General features: G+C 44.8%; 2 protein-coding genes across 4 annotated transcripts in view; both read right to left on the bottom strand.

Moving 5' to 3' along the window:
* Positions 1 to 207: 207 nt before the first annotated feature.
* LOC122618512 (breast cancer anti-estrogen resistance protein 1) lies at positions 208 to 15,727 on the bottom strand. The gene is made up of 4 exons (XM_043795002.1): positions 15,177 to 15,727; positions 7,833 to 7,976; positions 6,290 to 6,559; positions 208 to 2,656 (listed from the first exon to the last, which is right to left on the bottom strand). The coding sequence occupies exons 1-4, from the start codon at positions 15,294 to 15,296 to the stop codon at positions 809 to 811; spliced, it is 2,382 nt and encodes a 793-aa protein (XP_043650937.1). The 5' UTR covers positions 15,297 to 15,727; the 3' UTR covers positions 208 to 808.
* Positions 7,852 to 18,290, bottom strand: part of LOC122618514 (DC-STAMP domain-containing protein 2) — a 24,623-nt gene continuing 14,184 nt past the window's right edge. For all 3 annotated transcript variants that reach the window (XM_043795005.1, XM_043795004.1, XM_043795006.1), the window contains one exon: positions 7,852 to 7,976. The gene's annotated coding sequence lies outside the window, so the exon portion shown is untranslated. The remainder of the gene's footprint in view (positions 7,977 to 18,290) is intronic.

Genomic DNA, 18,290 nt, shown 5'->3' with positions numbered 1-18,290 from the left:
TTAAAGGTGTTAGCGCGGAAGTTGTCTTGTAAAAGATTGTTTAAAAATAAGAGAACATTTTGTTGAGCAGTTGTCCCAAGGAAAAACACACTTGTGAATACTAATTTATGGGCAATCACTTCTGAATTTTTTGTAGTTCAAGTTTTGCCGCCCGGGTGTAGAAAATGTAACTGCAGCGTATTATATTTATGTATTTTATGGTTTATTTTTAGATTATTCGAAGTCTTTAGTTTATTGTTCATATTACATACTGATTTCTTGGTTGTTTACGATTTATGTGTGTATGCTTGTATATCGCTGACTATAGCTGCCGTGGCGCAATTCAAAATGTTGAGTGTAAATCTTTTAGATTCTGACTATGCAAGTATAATAATGCGTGCTTAACCTATGCATATGGTTATGTGGTGGTACGGCTAAGTTTATGCTCTAGAGTATACAAAACTATGCTGAAATGCTTCACTGATACAACATTGCTAGTGGACATGGCGGGGGCTTGGGAATATGCTAATTTACATCGTTATGGGCCAAGGGAGCTTACTATGTACAGGATCGGAACTTAGGCTAGCCTGAACCTGGGTTCTGGCAGGGATGGCGCGATCGGGCCATGTGGCTATGGTGCTGTGCATTTTCAGATGTTTTCCTCAAAATATCACAATGCAAAATATAAGCGGCAATGGGCGCTCCTTTGCTGAGGTCAGGATATGCCGATGTCAAAAACAAATGCATATCCTACATCTACCAAAGCGCGGACGATGCTGGAAGACCTGGCTACACGCCTCTCAGCTAATACTGGTTGGCAGAAATCCATTCATGCTCCCACTCCCGCCGCCGTCGACAGATGAACTGCCTGCAGCATGACCGCCTTGAGTTCCCGGGCCAGGTTGTTGATGTGCACCACCGAATCGACCATCTCCTGAACTGCACTACCGCTGGGGAAGTGGGCTGCCGCCTTCTTTGACTTCAAGACGCAGGTTTTTAGGGCTTCGGAGAGGGCGTTGGTGCATCGCAGGATTTTCTCCCGCAGAGCCTCCTTTGAAATGTTACGATAAACGTTGTCGCCTATGGTCACCAGGTTGTGGGCGCTTACTACCACGAACTTTCCATATGCAATAAAGAACTTGGGCGGTTGGTTCTTCTCCACTGTCTCCAGGAAGGAATCAATGGCCTGCATCAAGTTGCCCATATGGGTAGAGATCTGTTGGGCGTAGTAGCGCACCAGCTTCTTGTCCTTGTCGGTCATCTCTGGCGACTTGCAGGGCGTCGTAGGTGTCGTGCGCACCGTGGGCGTGGTTGGAATCGATCCAGAACCAGCGCCCATGGCCGAACTCTCAGCAGTCCGGATAACCGTATCGAACTGCGTCTTCAGGTCAGCGGAAATAGCCTCACGCAAAGCCTCGTTTTTCCTGGCAGCTGCATCCTTGGACTCGAAGGCCACGTAGTCGTAGTCCTCCAGCCATTCAGCGCTGCCCCGACTGCCCTCGAATGCTCCAGTTCCTGATCCTCCGTTCTGACCCGCGGTCAGCTGCCGCTTAAAAAGAAGCGAGGCGTTGCCCTGGATGAAACTGGTGGTGGAGCGGACATCCTCGGTGAGCGTCTGGGCACAAACCATCAGTTGATCCAGTGCGTCCGGTGGTCGGCAGCCATGCTTCTCGTCACTTCTGGCCAGCTGATCTACGGACCAGGCGCCCTGGGCATCGAGGGATTCGGAAGAGTCGTGAATAAGCTTGTTGGCATCCCGCAAAGCGCGCACCAAGGGCCGCAGCTTGAGGGCCAGGTTTCGGTCCTCCGAACGAGTAGCGTTTCCCAGGGCTCCCTCTCCGAACTCTGCCAGGTCGTGGAGTGTGGTGCGCAGGCGCAGGGCGGCCAGTTTCAGCTCCATGATGGCCGGCTCGAGTTGAGCGCGGGTGCGCCAGTTGGGCACTACGAAACTCAGCAATCGGGTTATGGCGGCAGTAGTCTGCTGTTGCAGCTTTGCAAGTGTTTCTAGTGCGGAGGAGAGCTCTAGAGGCAGTTCTTTGGTAGAGGTGACGGTAGCGGGTGTGGACAGCACGCGGTGGTCCTGCTCCTGCAGCGGAGGCAGTGGAAAGTCGTAGGTCAGCCCACTTTGTTGGCGACGCACAGGAAGCGGATTTCGGCGAGGGATGTCGTAGTCCGGCATGTTGGCCAGTGAGGAACGGTTCGAGCTGGATAAACTCAGGGAGAGGCTGTCGCTGGTCAGGAGTGAGGAGGCGGAGCTGCTGGGCGTCATCTGTGACATTTGCTGCTGGAGATGGCTGCTGCCTAAGATCAGGGGTCGTGGTACATCGTAGGACTCCTCCGCGATGGAGGCGGCCACGCTTTTGAGTGTCTCAAACCGGGCGCCTAGACTGGAGCTGGAGGTCGTTGTGGAGCTAGGAGCCTTTGGAAGACCGCTTCTGGGACTGTCGTAGTTCAGCGGCACGGGCGTGGCCGGCTTGGGTATGTCATAGGTCTCGAACTCGCTGCCATTTCCGTTCTGGCGGGGACTGGACATCATTGCAAAGTTCTGGTAGATGCTTTGGTTGCTATAGATCTGCTGCTGCGGCGTGCTGGGCGCGGCTCTTGCTCCAGATCCTGTCGCTGATCCAGGCGAGTAGTTGTAGATGTAGACATCACCGTGTCTCTGCGGCGTGATTACCTGCGGGTGAAGAGGATTAGTATATTGCGGTTTCACTGTCTTTGGGTCGTTCATTTCAGTTATCCGACTATAACTACACTCCCACACACCCCACACTGCCTGCCGCAAAGTGGCTTATCGATTTTCCTGTTCTCTGCATTAGGCCCTTTTAAAAAAAAGTACTGAAGGAGTCGTTGAACAGAGAATACATCCGGGTGTGGCTGCGTATTCCTCTCACCTTTTTTGGGCCCCTCCTCCGCCTTTTCTGGTTATCACATCTTGCTTAAATTTACAATTATAAAAAATGTCCTATACAATTAAAAATTCCAGCTTAAAACACGTTTCCGTCGGAAGGAAAAAATTCGACTGCGAGTGCGGACCATAGAGGACTCAGTAGGGTTGTGGAAAAGTCGGGAAAATAAACGGGAAATTTTATCGGGCCTGCGCAATGGCCGTCAAGGGTATACAGGTACAATTCAAACTGTTCAGTGTCAAGGCAAAGGACGGTAAGTACAAAATGTCCAAGATCAAAGACAAACTAACATGAAAGTAGGTAAAACAATTCCATACACGCCTTTTTGTTTTATTTTACTATATGGAATTTTCATAAACATTGCATTACAAATTATCATACTCATATTGAATCAGGATTGTGGGGTTGAGAGCTGGACTATAGGTTTTTGCTACCTACGGAGAACTCTCGGTGAGGCAGGACTTCTCCTCGAAGTCCTACGTTCTTAACGCGATTCGATTCGGCTTTGTTTGGGTTCAACAAAATGCCCTGCGACATGCCAAAATAGAATCAAAGAGCTGCAGCTGCAGTCGAGGATAAGGATCCGCCAGGTGCGGAGAGGATGCCACTATCTAATCAGTTGGTAACGATAGAGGCAGCTGGGACAGGCCAGTCGGCTAGCGGCATTTAATGTGCCAACTAGACCACCTGAAAGTAGGTCGACGTCAAGAACTGAAATCGACCGTGGCTCAGCAGGAGCAATGCATTGTCTTTATAGGACCCACGTGTTGGGAATCTCTTTTCAGTGCCTTTTGCGTGACTTTTCGTGCTGAAATTGTCCGCTTTCTTGTGACTAAGTGAATGGACAACTTTGCCAAGGAATACATCAGAGATTTCAATATATTTTACGTATGTGGGTAGTCGCTTGGGTTGGGCGGTCCAACAGAGACATCGCATTAAAGTCCGTCCGCCAGTCGTTCTTTTTTCCTTCTTTCGTTCAACTCTCCATATTACAATTGCATCTTGATGGCCTGCGGTTCGAATACCCCGCGTACTATGTGTAATTCCAGATACTGGGCGTGTAAAAAGTGTCATGTTTTATGTTCTTGTTTAAATTCCAAACCTAAATACAGTAGCGTGCTTCGAGATTATCATCTCCACGGTTTCGCAGCTTGTTCCCTGCATTTCAATGTACTTTTGAATTCTCGGCTGATCATCACATTTCTGCCTGCCCCCGTCGAATCTGAAGGGCTAAGATTGCCCGACGAATTTCTCTGGTTCTCGGTCCGAGTCCGATCAAAATCTTAGCATTTTGTCACGTAGGAAACCAAACAAAGAATCAACATTTGTATGGCCAATGATAATTAGGCAGCGGGTTATCTTTTACCGAAGGGATATGCCAGGGAAAACTACAGCGTCCGTCTCAGGTGGGAATCGAATCGACCTTGTTTGGAAGCCAACCGGTGGAGGTTATTTTTCCGCTTTTGCAGTGAATCCGGTTTGCTATACCAATCCAAGCAATCGGTAGTCTTCGAGTTTCCCCGACTTTGGTCACGCACAAATCTCCGCAGAATTTGAAATAAAAAAGAGTTTTTTTTGTCGCTTTGACTGCATTTTTAACCATTTTTGGGCAGTAAAACAAAAATGACATGTTTTGCTCAAACGCAAAGTCTCTTTTGTGCTCGTTTTGGATCTGGCCATAAATCTTCATTGGCCATTGCCCGTACCAGTGCATTTGGCAACCTGACTCGGCTTCGTTTGGCTTTATGCTCGGTGCGTGACGGAGGTGGATGAAGTTTTAGGGGATAGACGGAGCAATGGAGCTTTGGACCAGCAGAGCTGTGGACCTGTGAGGCTGTCTGAATGTGGGCTCAAGGAACTCGAAATTGTCACACAATCTGGCGGCGGCTGCCGTCTAACGGTGCAAGCGAGTTTCCCGGCCAGCCATAAAGTGTAACTCTATGTGGGATGGCCGAGGTAGAAGAATCTGAGCAACACTGCCCAACGATTGTGCAACTCTGTGCGCGAGACATTTCCGTTCTCTATTGACTCGAGGAATGTCGCCAAGCACGGCCTTTCCAAGGCGGTAATAAAGAGCCCAGGTTTTGTTTGCGTAATTTACACTTTACAAATGCATTTCACCTTTAACTGATGTCTGATTTCGGTCGAACCTCTTCAGTTGTTGCAGCTTTCCAATACATCATTTATAGGCTCTGAAATACGTTAATGGAACATCACACGAACTGGGAATTTGTGCCTCTACAAGCAATCGCATTATCGGTCAAGTGCGTTTTTGGAGCCATCCTCCACATGACTGTTGACGCCTTCAAGTGAAAGACTGGTGTTATGGGATTATTCGGACGCAATAAAATGAAACAAGACGAACAAAAGGCAGCTTTGAGTATTTAGTGCAAAGCTTTTATAGACAAAAGGTTTCTCTAAATCTATGCATCCGCCAGCAAATCTCCCGGTGCAATGTACAGTGGGGCGGACAAATCGCTGGCTCTCCTGCAGTCCGAATTTGGATTTATGGTTTTACTTGCCTCCAGTAAAGATTGATAGCTGCCGATAATGCTAGAAAATGTTTACGACTCTGTAATTTGAGTTTCATTTTATTTGATTTGCCTGCGAGTCAGTCATTCACCGAGTCGGCTGGGAAAGCGAAAGTTTTTCCAAGAGTACCATCGCCCATGGATGTGGGCGTGTGTCGAGGTTTCCAAAGGTCGCGGAGCTCTTTGGATGCTAACGGTCACGTCGGCCAATTAGTTTGAACGGTTTGTATCCCCATTTAATAGGTAATCACTTCCTGTACTGAGTTCCTTGAAGATCTTTAAGTCTTACACCATCATGGACAACAGATCACTAACACTTCAAATTTGGAGTCGTGCTTCTTCTATGCTAAATTGTTTGTTTCCTTTAATTTGCAAATCGAATGGAATCAAAGTGAAATAAATGCAAATAAAACGCATGTCCAGCTGACAAATTGTCAAATTTCGAGTCGAATGCAAAGGGGAAACCAGTTGGACAGCTGCAGACCCCTGCGGACGAGGCTATCCCCGTGAACCAAGGATCGGCTCTCGCAACTCTTATTAATTGCACAATTACGACACGCAGTTGTCGTGGAAAAGGCAGGGCATCGCACTCGTGGAGATGCAGATGGATGAGCGATGGACCCCTCAGAGCGAAGTGATGGAGCTACGGATCGAGCCGCAGGAGCCGAGAAATTGCTTTCTTTCACTTTCCAGGCAAATATCATAATTCAGTAGCCGCAAGAGGATGTACAATTTGCAAAGAAACGAAATCAATTAAGATGCACTTCCTCCCGACTGCCTGCGCCTGCTGCCTGCTTCCCATCAAAAATGCTAACGGAGCGGAAAATTGGGAAATTGACAAGTCATCCGGTATGAGGACGAGCAACATACCTTTGTCGGGGAGGCGTGCCACGATCTCCTCGAGCCGCGAGACGTCGACTCCGCTCCGAGTCCATTACTAGCCCCTGTCGAATGGGAGTTTGAGGACGACACCGCGCTGATGATGGAACCGTTCTCGTATATCTCCGCCGAGCAGATGGAGCTGTTCAGCGTGGCCGTGCTGGCCGCCAGGGACGGAATTGGGGAGCTGGCCGGCGAGGGAGAGAAGCATCCCGAGTCGTACGAGTTCAAGACGCGTAACCGGTTGCCCGGGCAAAGACCCTGAAATATATATAGAGCAATGAGAATATGGTTTAGTTGGATAGTCGGTTGGTTATACAAATCTACATTAAGTACAGAACAGAAGGCCAATTAAAGTATTAAAATAAAATAGTGTTAAACCCACAAGATAGCAACCCTAACTTATAGTTTTCCATGACAAAACAAAATAGACCTGCGGAACTGTAGCAACGATATGCCTTTGTATGAATAAGAGCTTATTGACGCCAATTGATTTTGATTGGTTTCCTATCAACCGACGCCTTATGAATTATTAACTTAAATGTATATCAATTAATGGACTTAATGTGCTTAAAAAACTGTAGTAAAAAGAATGTTGTGGATGCTTTTAATTGCAAGGCACATTTTTGCTATACTCGCCCGACTCACATTCTCAATGCAAGTTTTGACAGAGATTCGTGCGATTCTCCTAAAAGTCGAAGTCAACTGACAATCTTGTCAACATCTGTTTCAGCTAAAAGTGTGTGCCGAAAGTTGATTTCGCTTTTTGACACAGTTATTTATGTTGCTATTAATATTTATGCTACACGTTGTTGCTCTTGTCGGCACTCAATTGGCCGTTTTTGGGTTAATTGTTTCCATTAAAAGGCTTGCCTACTTTTTAATTAGCGACAATTGCCCGACATATGTATAGCGCACCGCTATCGCGTTCATGTTTTAATATCTCACCCAGCACTTCTGATTTCCACTTTGATATATGTTTTGACACCATCGCCGGACGGCGGCCCCACACAAACGAGATCTTTTTTGTTCAAGCGGCGCCAATTCAGCTGTTAATTAAAAATTGCTGCCGAAAGACGTGCAGAAATTTAAAAATTTTCCACAACTTTAAAAAACAGTTTTCTCTTCGTGCTTTTGGTCTTTTATAGCTTTATAGCGGGTATGTGGGACGCAAAATACGCGGCTCAATACCTCCTCTAGGGGCAGAGTTCATGGCTTGCTACAGCAAGTTATCGCGCTGAGATAATTAGCAAAATCTTGTTTGGGGAAAGGTACTATTGAGAAAATGTATATATAGCGATAGAGAGAATGAGTGATGGATTAGGATCCAATGGGTCATAATTATTATATTAGCGTTCAAGAGCTAGTTTGAATCTCGCAATCCGCAAATCCCGCAAACATACTCAGCTGATTAAAGATTAAAATCGAAACAAAATGCTTTCATCTCTTCAACCAGAGCTCAACTCTTCTTTCCACTAAGATATCATTAATTGGAAAACTTGTGCAAAGACACGAGACCGGAGACCCAACTCACCTGTCGGTTGCGTAGGGAGCAGAGCCACCACCCCTGGAAGCCCTCCGTGTCCTGCTCAAGAACGGTGAGGATGTCGCCCTTCTTGAAGGGCAGCTCGTCCGACGTGTCCGCATAATTATCGTAAATGGCCTTGGCGTAAAGTTTCTGCAAATAAATCGGTGGAATATTAAATATTAAAAAAGGGTATTAATGGGGCAGAATTCTTAGGATTTTTTTATTTTGCGTGCTACTCAAATGAAGCGTTTGCTGTTGTTGTGTAAGCCTAACAAATTCAACCGAATTTTAAAGACGCAGAATCGTCTCACCAGCCACTGACCCTTCTGCCGACCAAATTTTGACTCTGGCTTCCATCATTCATAAGAACCTCCTCTCCTGATCTCGGTTTTTAGCATGTTTTTCGTGTTTCTTTTGCCGGCAAATTTGCAAATGCTTTGCGGCTACCACATTTGAAATAAACGCAAAAGTGCAGAAAAACCGAAAAAAGAAAGGCAGAAACAATGCGATTTGGTTTTTGTTTTAGCTCATGCTCGCTTGATTGGTTTAGTTGGAATTCCAGGTCAACTTTTGGTTGGTTCGCCTTTGTTTCCAGTTGGGGTTGCGATTTAACAGTCGTGGCTGGAAAAGAATCAAGGTCGTACAAAGGTGATGAAGATCCCAGAATCTCATGACAGCTCACAAGATATCTCTTCCTTCAATTTGCCGTTGGTCCTAACTTGCTGAACACGACTGTGTACCTTTCGGATAAGCTTTTCGCTCAATGAATGTGTACTTGCCTCTGTGTAAGTGTTTGTATCTGTGTTTGTTGCGGGTTTGGCGAGTTGCTTTTAATTTCGCCACCGCAACGTACGAAAATCCAAAACGAACGTATGAACTCTGTAAAACTAAAGAAAACAAAAGAGTCACGCTGCTGCCTGCCACTTCAAGTTCACCTCTTCCCTCCATTACATTACTTTAAACCATACACAGAAGAAAATAATTGCACGGTTCCCACTATCTAAGGAAGATCCTTCGACCTTCGATTACACTATAGATTAAAGTTTCTGCAAGCTCCCATACGAAATATAAAACAGGCAAAGCGGATCCCCAATTGTTTTCTGTGTAGAAGAAGTGAAGGAGGGCGAGGGAGCCAGCAATTACAATATCGAGCGTTCAATAGCAGCTGAACTTTCAACCCGCTGCTCAGGTACGATATGTATGTTTATCCGTGTGTACGGGCACAACTTCTGTTCATGTAGTTAGGTAGTTTTAAAACCCGTTTTGCCAGGCGGCGGCGGATATTCTACTTTTCTATTTCGAAAGCGCTTTGGATGCGTTCAAATGTCAAAAGGAAAATGAGCGCACCGCCGGAGTGACACTGGAACGCGATGTGTTGGCCAAACAATACAAAGCCAGGTCCACTGTTTTCTGGGCTGGGCCAGACAGCTCCACATTAACGGCTCCGTAGATCACTAAATGTTAGGAACGAAGGCGGCGGAGCAGTCTGTGCTCTCTTCGCTGCCATATCGGCATTTTACTCGGCATTTGACACACCGCTAATTGAAGAGGCAAATATTTAAAGTCCAGAATTGAAAGATTCAAGTTCCGCCTGCAAATAAAGCCCATTCCTGTTCTGTGGCTTGTGGGTTACAAAAATTAGGGGCCTTCTTTACAGTTGTTTGCCTGTTTGCCAGACGACTTTAATTGTTCAGGGAATTCCTCGCAAAGGAACTGAAAAAGATCCACCTCCTAGGCATGTGGTAGATCCCCTAAAATGTTTACATGTTCTTTCGATTTTAATAAAAGTAGTCAAATCCAATGGGCTACGTTTCTGCTACAGAAGTGAGAGTCGCAGGCCGTTTATTGTTTTGATTGTTTTCACAGTCTGTATGACGGATTACAGCCAAAAGCGTTATCGCGGCTTGGAGAGTAAGCAAACTTAAGTTCGGTGATTTATGTATTCCATGAGTAGCTTCGATCCATGCCTTTGGCCATTCAATTACTCAGACTCAGCGATTCGCTGCAAAGCTTTTCCACATTTCGTTGTGGCTCACAACAGTAACTCAGCTGAGACTGAAAAAGCAAAGAAGCCGCCTTAATGACCACTTCAAAATTCCTCAAATTTCGCCCGCCTTACTGACGAGATGACAATTTGTTTTCATTTTACGGTCTCAAAAGACCATTGACCACATTAGGGGAATGTGACTCTATAGTAATGCTTATCCAATTTATGACGATGGCTGATAATATGTCGATTGGAAATGCGAGCTCGTTTTTGGCATTCGACTGATAACCCAGCCCCCAAAATGCTGACAAAGTTCCAATATTCTTAAGTCAATCACTGGCTTGCGTGACAGATAATACTTTTATCAATTTTAATTAACGAATTTTGTTGAAATTGAAAAGCAAAACGACCTGGCCTCTCGGGCAATCCTAAAAATGTTGAAGGTGAAAACCTTGTAAGGGCCTGGAGTTTAATTATTAGAAGCGCTGAACAGTTCCGGAAAAAAATGGTAGGAAATTGAATAAAAACAACACGTTATACTATCTATACAATATTGGAACCCCTGAATTTGCATTTCTAACCGCCCAGTTATCTATTCGTTAGACCCGAATGCGTCATTTTTGAAAGCTGACAAAGGGACTTTAGACTTTTGCTAGGGTTATGACTGACTAAAGGTTTTCTGAGAAACGGGGAGTTTCAGCCAGCGGAGAATATTACACATTTTTATTGGTCTGAAATAAAACGCCATATGTCGGTGTTGAACTGGTTTCCGTTTGCGAAAATAAACAAAATATTTACTGCTCTCGCGGCGGCCTTTCCGACACATTTCGTCAGCTCGTTGTGTGCCAAAAAAAATGAAAAAGTAAATTAAAATTTTTGTGTGCCATACAAATTTAAAATTAAAGCAAAGCAAAGAGAAAAAAGCGGCATAAACTGCGGTGTGACAATAAAAACTCAGAGCCGGCCAACATGGGCAGGGAAACACGTTCCAGATGGAGATTGGGTTGAAATCGGTGTGCCATTGACGGAGAGTTGCATTGACAAGTGCACGAGGGGCAACTCAGTGTAGCCCACCCGCCACACGTCACTCTGGTTGAGCAGATTGACCAGACTGGACTCAGTGAGTCGGAGCATGTCAGAGACAGGGCAATTGATCCCTTTGTGGCACTAGCCCCACCCATCAACAATAGATGCTTCGGTCAATTACGGTTCGCACCACGAGTAACTCGAGTTTATTGCAACTTAGTTGCTAAAGCAATTCAGAAACTGAATAGAGACTGAGTAAGATGCTCTTCTTGCCTTTGTAACGATGGATCCAAAGCATACAACATTACAGCAACAACAAACTGCAACAGTGAGATATAAGTCATAAATTAGGATGAGGGGCAAAATTTGTCATTTAAGTTATCTTAAGCAACTATTGTACGTAAAATAAATGCCGAATGTAAAGTGAAATACGAATAGTTGGCTTTATATATTAAAGAACAAATAATACGGAATCCACACAAAGTATTATCGACCTTCGCAGCCATTTAAAGTAGAATACACAAAAACGTTGCAAAATTACTTCCACAGGGAAAAATATAAAGACCAATTGCGGCAAATGAATCAGCCGAACAAACGAAAAAACGTATTTTCAATCATGTCTGTAACGTTTGTTATTGAAGTTTTGAACATATATTTTAACGGCTCATTTGTATATAATGAATTCTGTTCGATGTACACACGTTATTGACAAAAAAGCTTTAACGGAATCGAAAAACACACGACCAGAACTCAGTCATTAAATTTTGTAAAGCTAATCAACAAAAAGATCAATCATTTGATAAGTAAATACAAAGCAAACATAAAATTATAAAAACTAATCATGAAGCTTTATTGCAAATCGCAATAATAAAATAATGTCCCGGCGATGTATCAAGCCTTTATATTTTCAAAACATTTTTTAAGGGGCAAAAAATGTATTCTTTTGTTTATTCATTAATTAACTTCCGGTTGCGTCCCAACCAACGTACGAGATGTATTTCACGAACTTCCCACATTGACGGACATTCAGATTAGGTCGGTGGAATACCCCGGACGTGAATCATGCCCGAGGAATTCGGTTCGGTGTGCGGCGGCTCTTGCTAAATTTTCCTTTACTTCTAACCAGTTTCAAGAAGGGAATCCACTCCAGAAATGTTTGTTGGCGTTTTGAACTTCGAGTGTCAGCTTTGGGACTGAAAGTGTATCATAGGCATTTGTGCCTTTAAAGGCTCATAAGCCGACTTATGATAGATTACGGTCTGGATCAGTTTTAGGCCTTTTTCAGTGGCTGCTGCTCCGTTACGACCAGTTTCCCGTACTGATCGGAAGAAATTTGACCTTTGTTGTGCGTACCAGGGCCATATAGTACAAGCCATCAGTCACTGCTAAGGTGGTTCACTCCTTAATTGCTCATCACAAGCTCAATGTCACCGGCACAGGTTCTACGTCTTATGAAGGACTCCGCCCAGGGGCCATTATTTAAGCATTCTCCTTTTGTGGACCCAGAGCGTGACATGTCAAATTTGTAATTCATAAGTGTCATCCAACTTGTGCTCGTCACAGGCAAAACTGCAAACAAGGTGCAGTGATTTTATGTTACTCTGGGGAGTAAACAAAGGCTCCACCCATGTTCCAGCTCCTGGATTCGTCCCTGGTTTACATGGGTTATATGGGTTATATGGAAGTGACAGCTCACTTCTGCCCTAATCACAATGCCTTCATCTAATCGGCTCTTTGGAGCGGGCACGTTTTCGCAAGAAACGAAAGGAACTATTCTCCAAGTGCTTGCTCAATATCTATGTACATTTCGAGTTTATATAGCTGTTGGCCTACAATCCACATGACCGACATGTTTGCTTGGAAGAAATGATGGCCAGTGCTCGCTTGGTAGCACATGACTGTTAGATAATATATAAGTAAAAGCCTGCGTAAACTGAACTGAACGCAACTCAACTCGAAAGTCGAACGCAAAAAAAAAGTAAAACATATACACAAAAGCGAAAGTTTCTTCTCCGCTGGCTGTGTTTTCACAGGCGATAGATATGATATGCCATAGCATGCACTGTGTCGAGTGAGTCTGTCACACCGTTCTTCCTTCACTTTTCCCTATAAATTTCTGTAAGCTTTTCCAATTAGTCACCTTCAGTCGCCCTCCGCGGCCTTAAACTTGCCACATTCATCAACTCTCAACTGCCAATACCAGACGGCACCAATTGCAGCCATCGGAACCTGTTGGACAAATTTGAATTCAAAAATGTTTGCACAAGCTGAGCGCTGAAATAAATAAGCTGGCCTACGAACTGGCGAGTCTTACTCTACTGCGGTGTGAGTGTCTGGCGGATAGGTATGAATGCAAATGCACTCGCAGAACACTCAACCCTTTCCCCTTCCCGTGACAATCAGTACTCTGGTGCTGTAATTGTTATTAAGCTTAAAATAAAATAAACAACAACGGCTAATTACAAGAGTCGTGTCTCGGACATGATCACTAGCACTATAATAGCCAGATCCTGGGTTCCCGAAGTCGGAGGATACTGGTTCTTGGTTCTTGGCCTAACAGTCGCTGACACAAAGTATCACGTAATTGATGGAGTGCCGCGAGGCAGGTGGACCGGCTGCATCCATCACAGGCACAGAAACGCAGCAAAAGAGGCACAGGTGATATTAAAATAAATGTGCTCCAAATGCGCACAAATGCGACAAGTAATTGACGCTCGGCTAGACTGGCTCTGGGGCTCTGGAGGAGGCACATGGTTCCACCAGCTTCTCAGCTTAGATTTCAAAATGCAAGCAGCAAAAACCATCCGCAGATGGGTTTCCTGCGTTCTTTGGCCTTGCGTCAGATGTCTGTGAAAGACTTTGCCGTAGAGATGGGCGAGTGGCTGGACACTGGGATTAATAGACGAAGACTGAGGACTAGAGCCCTTACTCCAAATCAATCCCAAGCGTGTCACGATATCATCTCTGGGATTGGAACACAACGGGGTAAAGGGTTTTTAGCATACCTCTGACTGATGGAAATTAATACTAGTTCCTCCAGACCCTTCAAACTCCTTCGCATCCTGAGGGCCGGCAATTAAGGGGAGACTAATTGAGGTGCAGGATAACCCCACCGGAGCTAAGTGCGTGGCAAATGAAAAGCGCTATTAATAGTGGTGAACAGTGGTGCCTGGGTGGTAGGTTCTTATCGGGCAGCAGAAAAAACCAAAGGAGGTAATACGATAAGAGCAAGTCCATGGCGTTTATCGCCGAAACAATTCCACTTCCAAATCTAATCAGTCTTCATTGAGCGTCACACCACACCCGAAAACTCTAAATTGTCAGGAAAATTAAAAGAAACCCTGATAAAAAACGAAGAAGCAAGCAAGTCCTCCTAACGCGGGTCATATTATTAATTAAGATTGTGTCAGGGGAGGTCTAGCTCAAGGGCTGTCTTGGAGGATAACCGCAGTAAAGATTCCCTAAGGGACATCTCGGATCTATTGCTCATCGCACGCTGATTAAGTGGACGCCCCACCGTTTACGTCTAGACAGAACATGTTTCTGCTTCGACACTATACTTTTGAGTGCCACTTCTGACTTCGGTCTGGATCGCAGGGAAATTGATGAAAATTAATGTCCGCGTGTGGCGTCAACGGTTTTCTTTCGCCAGCCTTTAACTGATGTTGATTGAGTGACTTTCGGACCTTGGATGAAAGTATATAGGAGCAAAAATCTATCGATCGCACTAGCTCACAGTTGTCCGCAGTTGTGGGCTCTTAATTCATACCTTTCAGCTTAAAGCAAGAATTCGAATTGACTTACTCATTGCCATCCACACTTTACTCATTTGGAATGTTTTAAGTAAGCCTATCTGAACTCCAATGGATCTGTAATGATAGTTCATTTCGAGCGAAACATTCAGTTTTCATTAAAGTAATTCAAATCTAATCAGAAGCTTCTTAAACTAAGAACCGAAATTATCTGGGGTGAATCACTCCTAGGTTTATCGCGGTGAGCTCATGTTGTTTTCCACAAAAGCCTAGAAGTTTGAAGCACTGGCAGGCATCGACTGAGATATCACAACATTGCGATATCTCACCTGCTTTGCAAACTGGCACATCAAACGGTTTTGCTGAGAGGTGATAACGAACGCAAAAGGCTAAAGTCGTAGAAACTTTTCCGCCTGAGACCTGCCTAAGATACATGTTGAGAAAGCCGCTCCGGTTTCCTTGCAGCCGAACTGTCACAACAGCAGATGAGACACGAAGATAGCTTCATTATATGCAGGATGGCTTCATCTCCGCAGCATAATGTGCGGCGGTTTATGATAGGGCTTATCGCGAGGATCTACTAACCGATTTTATGAGGATGCGGCGGGAGACAGGCACATCGTAGTCCAGGTCCGCATTGGTGGCATTCGAACTGCAGCAGGAGGTGGACACCGACACGGATGAGCTGGAAGTCTTGTCCAGCATCTTTGGTTCGTGGGTCTGATTTGCGATCTGGGTTGAGCTGGAGCAGTCGCAGCTTAGCACGACATGTTGACGGCCACAATCGAGATGTCTTTAGATATATTTAATCCAGGACAATATAAATAAAGTTTTTCGACGTGTATCTGGCCACTCTTATCTCATTTCACTGTTGTCTATCTGCAGCTCAGCACTGAGCTCGCATCTGCATATGTATCTTGTATCTGGCTTTGCTGAGTCAGCTTAATTTCAAGTTTAGCCGCGGGCAGCCGAAAAAACCGAATCCGAAAACAAAAGACGCTGCCAAACCACAAATGTAGCAAATCGCGGCTTCCCGTATATCTCTCGTTTGTACTTTTAGTTAGGTTGTCACGAATCGGATTTCGTATCTCACTTTTCCAAGCGCTCAAATCACGAACGAGGTCTGCACCGCAGCAAGCAACTCTGTGGACTGAATTGACACCGAACGCAACGATGCGGCTGTTATTTGCAGAAACATTTCGAATGTCGTAAATGTTGGCCGCGCTGTTAACTGCTTACATTGCCTATATCGTAGATGTAGATGTGGATGTTGGTAACGAAACCGAATGTTTTTTCTTGTACCGATGATAAAGAAATTTTTAGACTGAGGGATCGGAATTATAGCTCTGCAAATAGTGGTCGGCTTCAATTTATTTTGATATCTCAAAAAGACATAAAAAAAACGAGCCATGCTCCAGAGATCCAATAACCACATACCCCTCTCATGCCGTATTATGATTCTTGAGTGCTCATGTTGATGAGGGGGCCATCATATCTTTTTCCCTTTGTAATTGGGCTATGACAAACAAGAGTAACGCGAGAATGCCAATTCTACCCGATTCGATTATATTCGATGCATTCCTCGCTAGCACGAATCAAGTGCAGACGTTCTCGATAAAGCGGTATGTTTACCCCCGAAAGCTCAATTAGCCGGGAGATGAGAACCCGAACAAGCTCAAGTTACCCTCTAAAGAGACAGTTGAATACAGTAGCCGCCCTCCCTCGAAGCTCAAACCACGATGCGGCAGCTGTCCAAACACATTTGTGTACACCTCGGAGGCGTGAGGAGTTCTGGGCACCGAAAAGGGCAGGAACAGAACGTACACCTCCTCAATAAGTCAGTGCTGAAGGTCAGACACCCGTTCCACACAAAAAGGAAGTTGTTACCCACTCCAGATGCAAACGCGAACATACAACCGGGCCGAGAAGCCCCCGATGTCTGTGCAGCTGCAGTTTCGAGCAGAACTGAACTGTGTTGAGCTGCGCTGAGCTGAGTTGAGTGCGACATTTGACATGATTTGCATGCCGAGTGCCACGCCCACTTCAGTCATGTCAAGAGCGAAGGCAGAGTAAAGACAGGCCAAGGAAACACGAAAATTGGAGAACCGAACCCCCCAAACCCCCAATCCGCCGGGAATAACAAAGACTCCGACGCTCGTTGAGTTTTACTGTCACTTTCGTTGTCAGAGGATTGATTTAATTTAATTTGCTCGATTTGATGTGACTTTCAACACTAGAGGGGAGTGGCAAGTTAATAGCAACTTTCCATCAATGTGTGTTCTTATCTAAACAGCGGAGTCGTAAAACGTTTTGAAGAAAACTGAGCGTGGGCTTATCCAATTTCATTTCCGAAAAAGTTTGCTTTGAAGTCGTTTGTACATTATCCCTGCGTATGAGGTTTGGAAAACGGCGTCCCGTCCTCAGTGAATCTTTCTTGCTGTCACGCTTGGCATTCATTTTTTCAGCAACCGGTTTTGACTACACAAACAATCCAATGTGAAATAAGATGAATTTGGAAACCACCCGCATTCCAGAGAATTTGTCGGCAATTTCGAACATTTGTGTTCTTAGGGTTAGAAAAATATGCAAGCCAAACCAAATGACCGAAAGGGGACACATCCAGATGTAGGCCCACTAGTTGGCTCGTTAGGGGTTTCGTGGATAGCAGTATCCTGAGCACTTAAATAGATCTTTACATTTGTACAAATCTAGACCAGACATTTAAGTCAAAATGTTAAACAAATCGTGTTATGGCTGTACATTGTTAAATTTCATTTAAAGGCCACAGTCGCTAACTTTAAAGCTTCTCCATTTTTATTAAGCACCCACTTTTTGCCATTTACGTATTTATTTTGGGTAGCCCTTGTAAAAATATAAAGGCGCCCATTCATTTACAACACCTCGTAACATGGTACCATTTGTAAGCAATATTGAATCTAACAAATGTGCATATGTAAATCCCACTAAAACCACACGCGGACACATATTTATGTACAAACCGCTATCTTTCTTGCGTAAATTGTAGAAATTTTAGACGTCATTGCTTTTGTATGGGCGGAAAATGTAGTATGTATTTTGGGAATTTTGGCATATGACTGAACAATTGGATTCCTCGGGCTGCGTTTCGACATATTGTCCAATCAACGATTAAAAATGTGGATGAAGACTCTGGCAAATATTACTAAACCTCAGTACAAAGCGGACGTAGTATTATATTGTACATTTGTATAAATCAACCTTCCCCTTGGTCGCAATCGCGTGATGGCACTATGGACCTTGCCAGTTGAGCCACTTTAGTCATCTGACAGTTTCTTCCCCAGCGTTTGTTAATTGTGGAGTAACTTCATTGGCTCATCATCGATAACTAGATAAATTATGACATTGCACTTATTCGAAGCAAAAACCCTTGGGTTTATTCTTTTTTTTATCTTTATCTTAACCCACGTCAAAGACCAAATTGGGGTAGGTCGTCATAGTGCAGCATTAACATTTCTTGTTCGACATCTCCATTCCAAGCATCCAACCCACTATGCTGAGCCGCTGGGCAATCAGCTCGAATTCGCTGCTGGCCAAGCGTGCGATATAAATGGTCAGAACGTGCCACTTTGGGGAAACAATGCCGTAGCTGCGTTTTCATTGAAGCTGCAAATGGATTGGAATCAAAGCCAGAGTAGCGAAATCACAAATCGGAGGAGAAAT

Source organism: Drosophila teissieri, chromosome 3L (genome assembly GCF_016746235.2).
Source record: "Drosophila teissieri strain GT53w chromosome 3L, Prin_Dtei_1.1, whole genome shotgun sequence".
NCBI lineage: Eukaryota > Metazoa > Arthropoda > Insecta > Diptera > Drosophilidae > Drosophila > Drosophila teissieri.
This window is presented reverse-complemented; position numbering and strand designations above follow the sequence as displayed.

Excerpts from the sequence above, each read along its gene's own strand:
- LOC122618512 (XM_043795002.1), bottom strand. The coding sequence starts at position 15,296 with ATGCTGGACAAGACTTCCAGCTCATCCGTGTCGGTGTCCACCTCCTGC. Across the intron at positions 6,560-7,832 it reads GCTCCCTACGCAACCGACAG|GGTCTTTGCCCGGGCAACCG; the intron begins GTGAGTTGGGTC and ends TATATATTTCAG. Across the intron at positions 2,657-6,289 it reads GGCACGCCTCCCCGACAAAG|GTAATCACGCCGCAGAGACA; the intron begins GTATGTTGCTCG and ends CTTCACCCGCAG.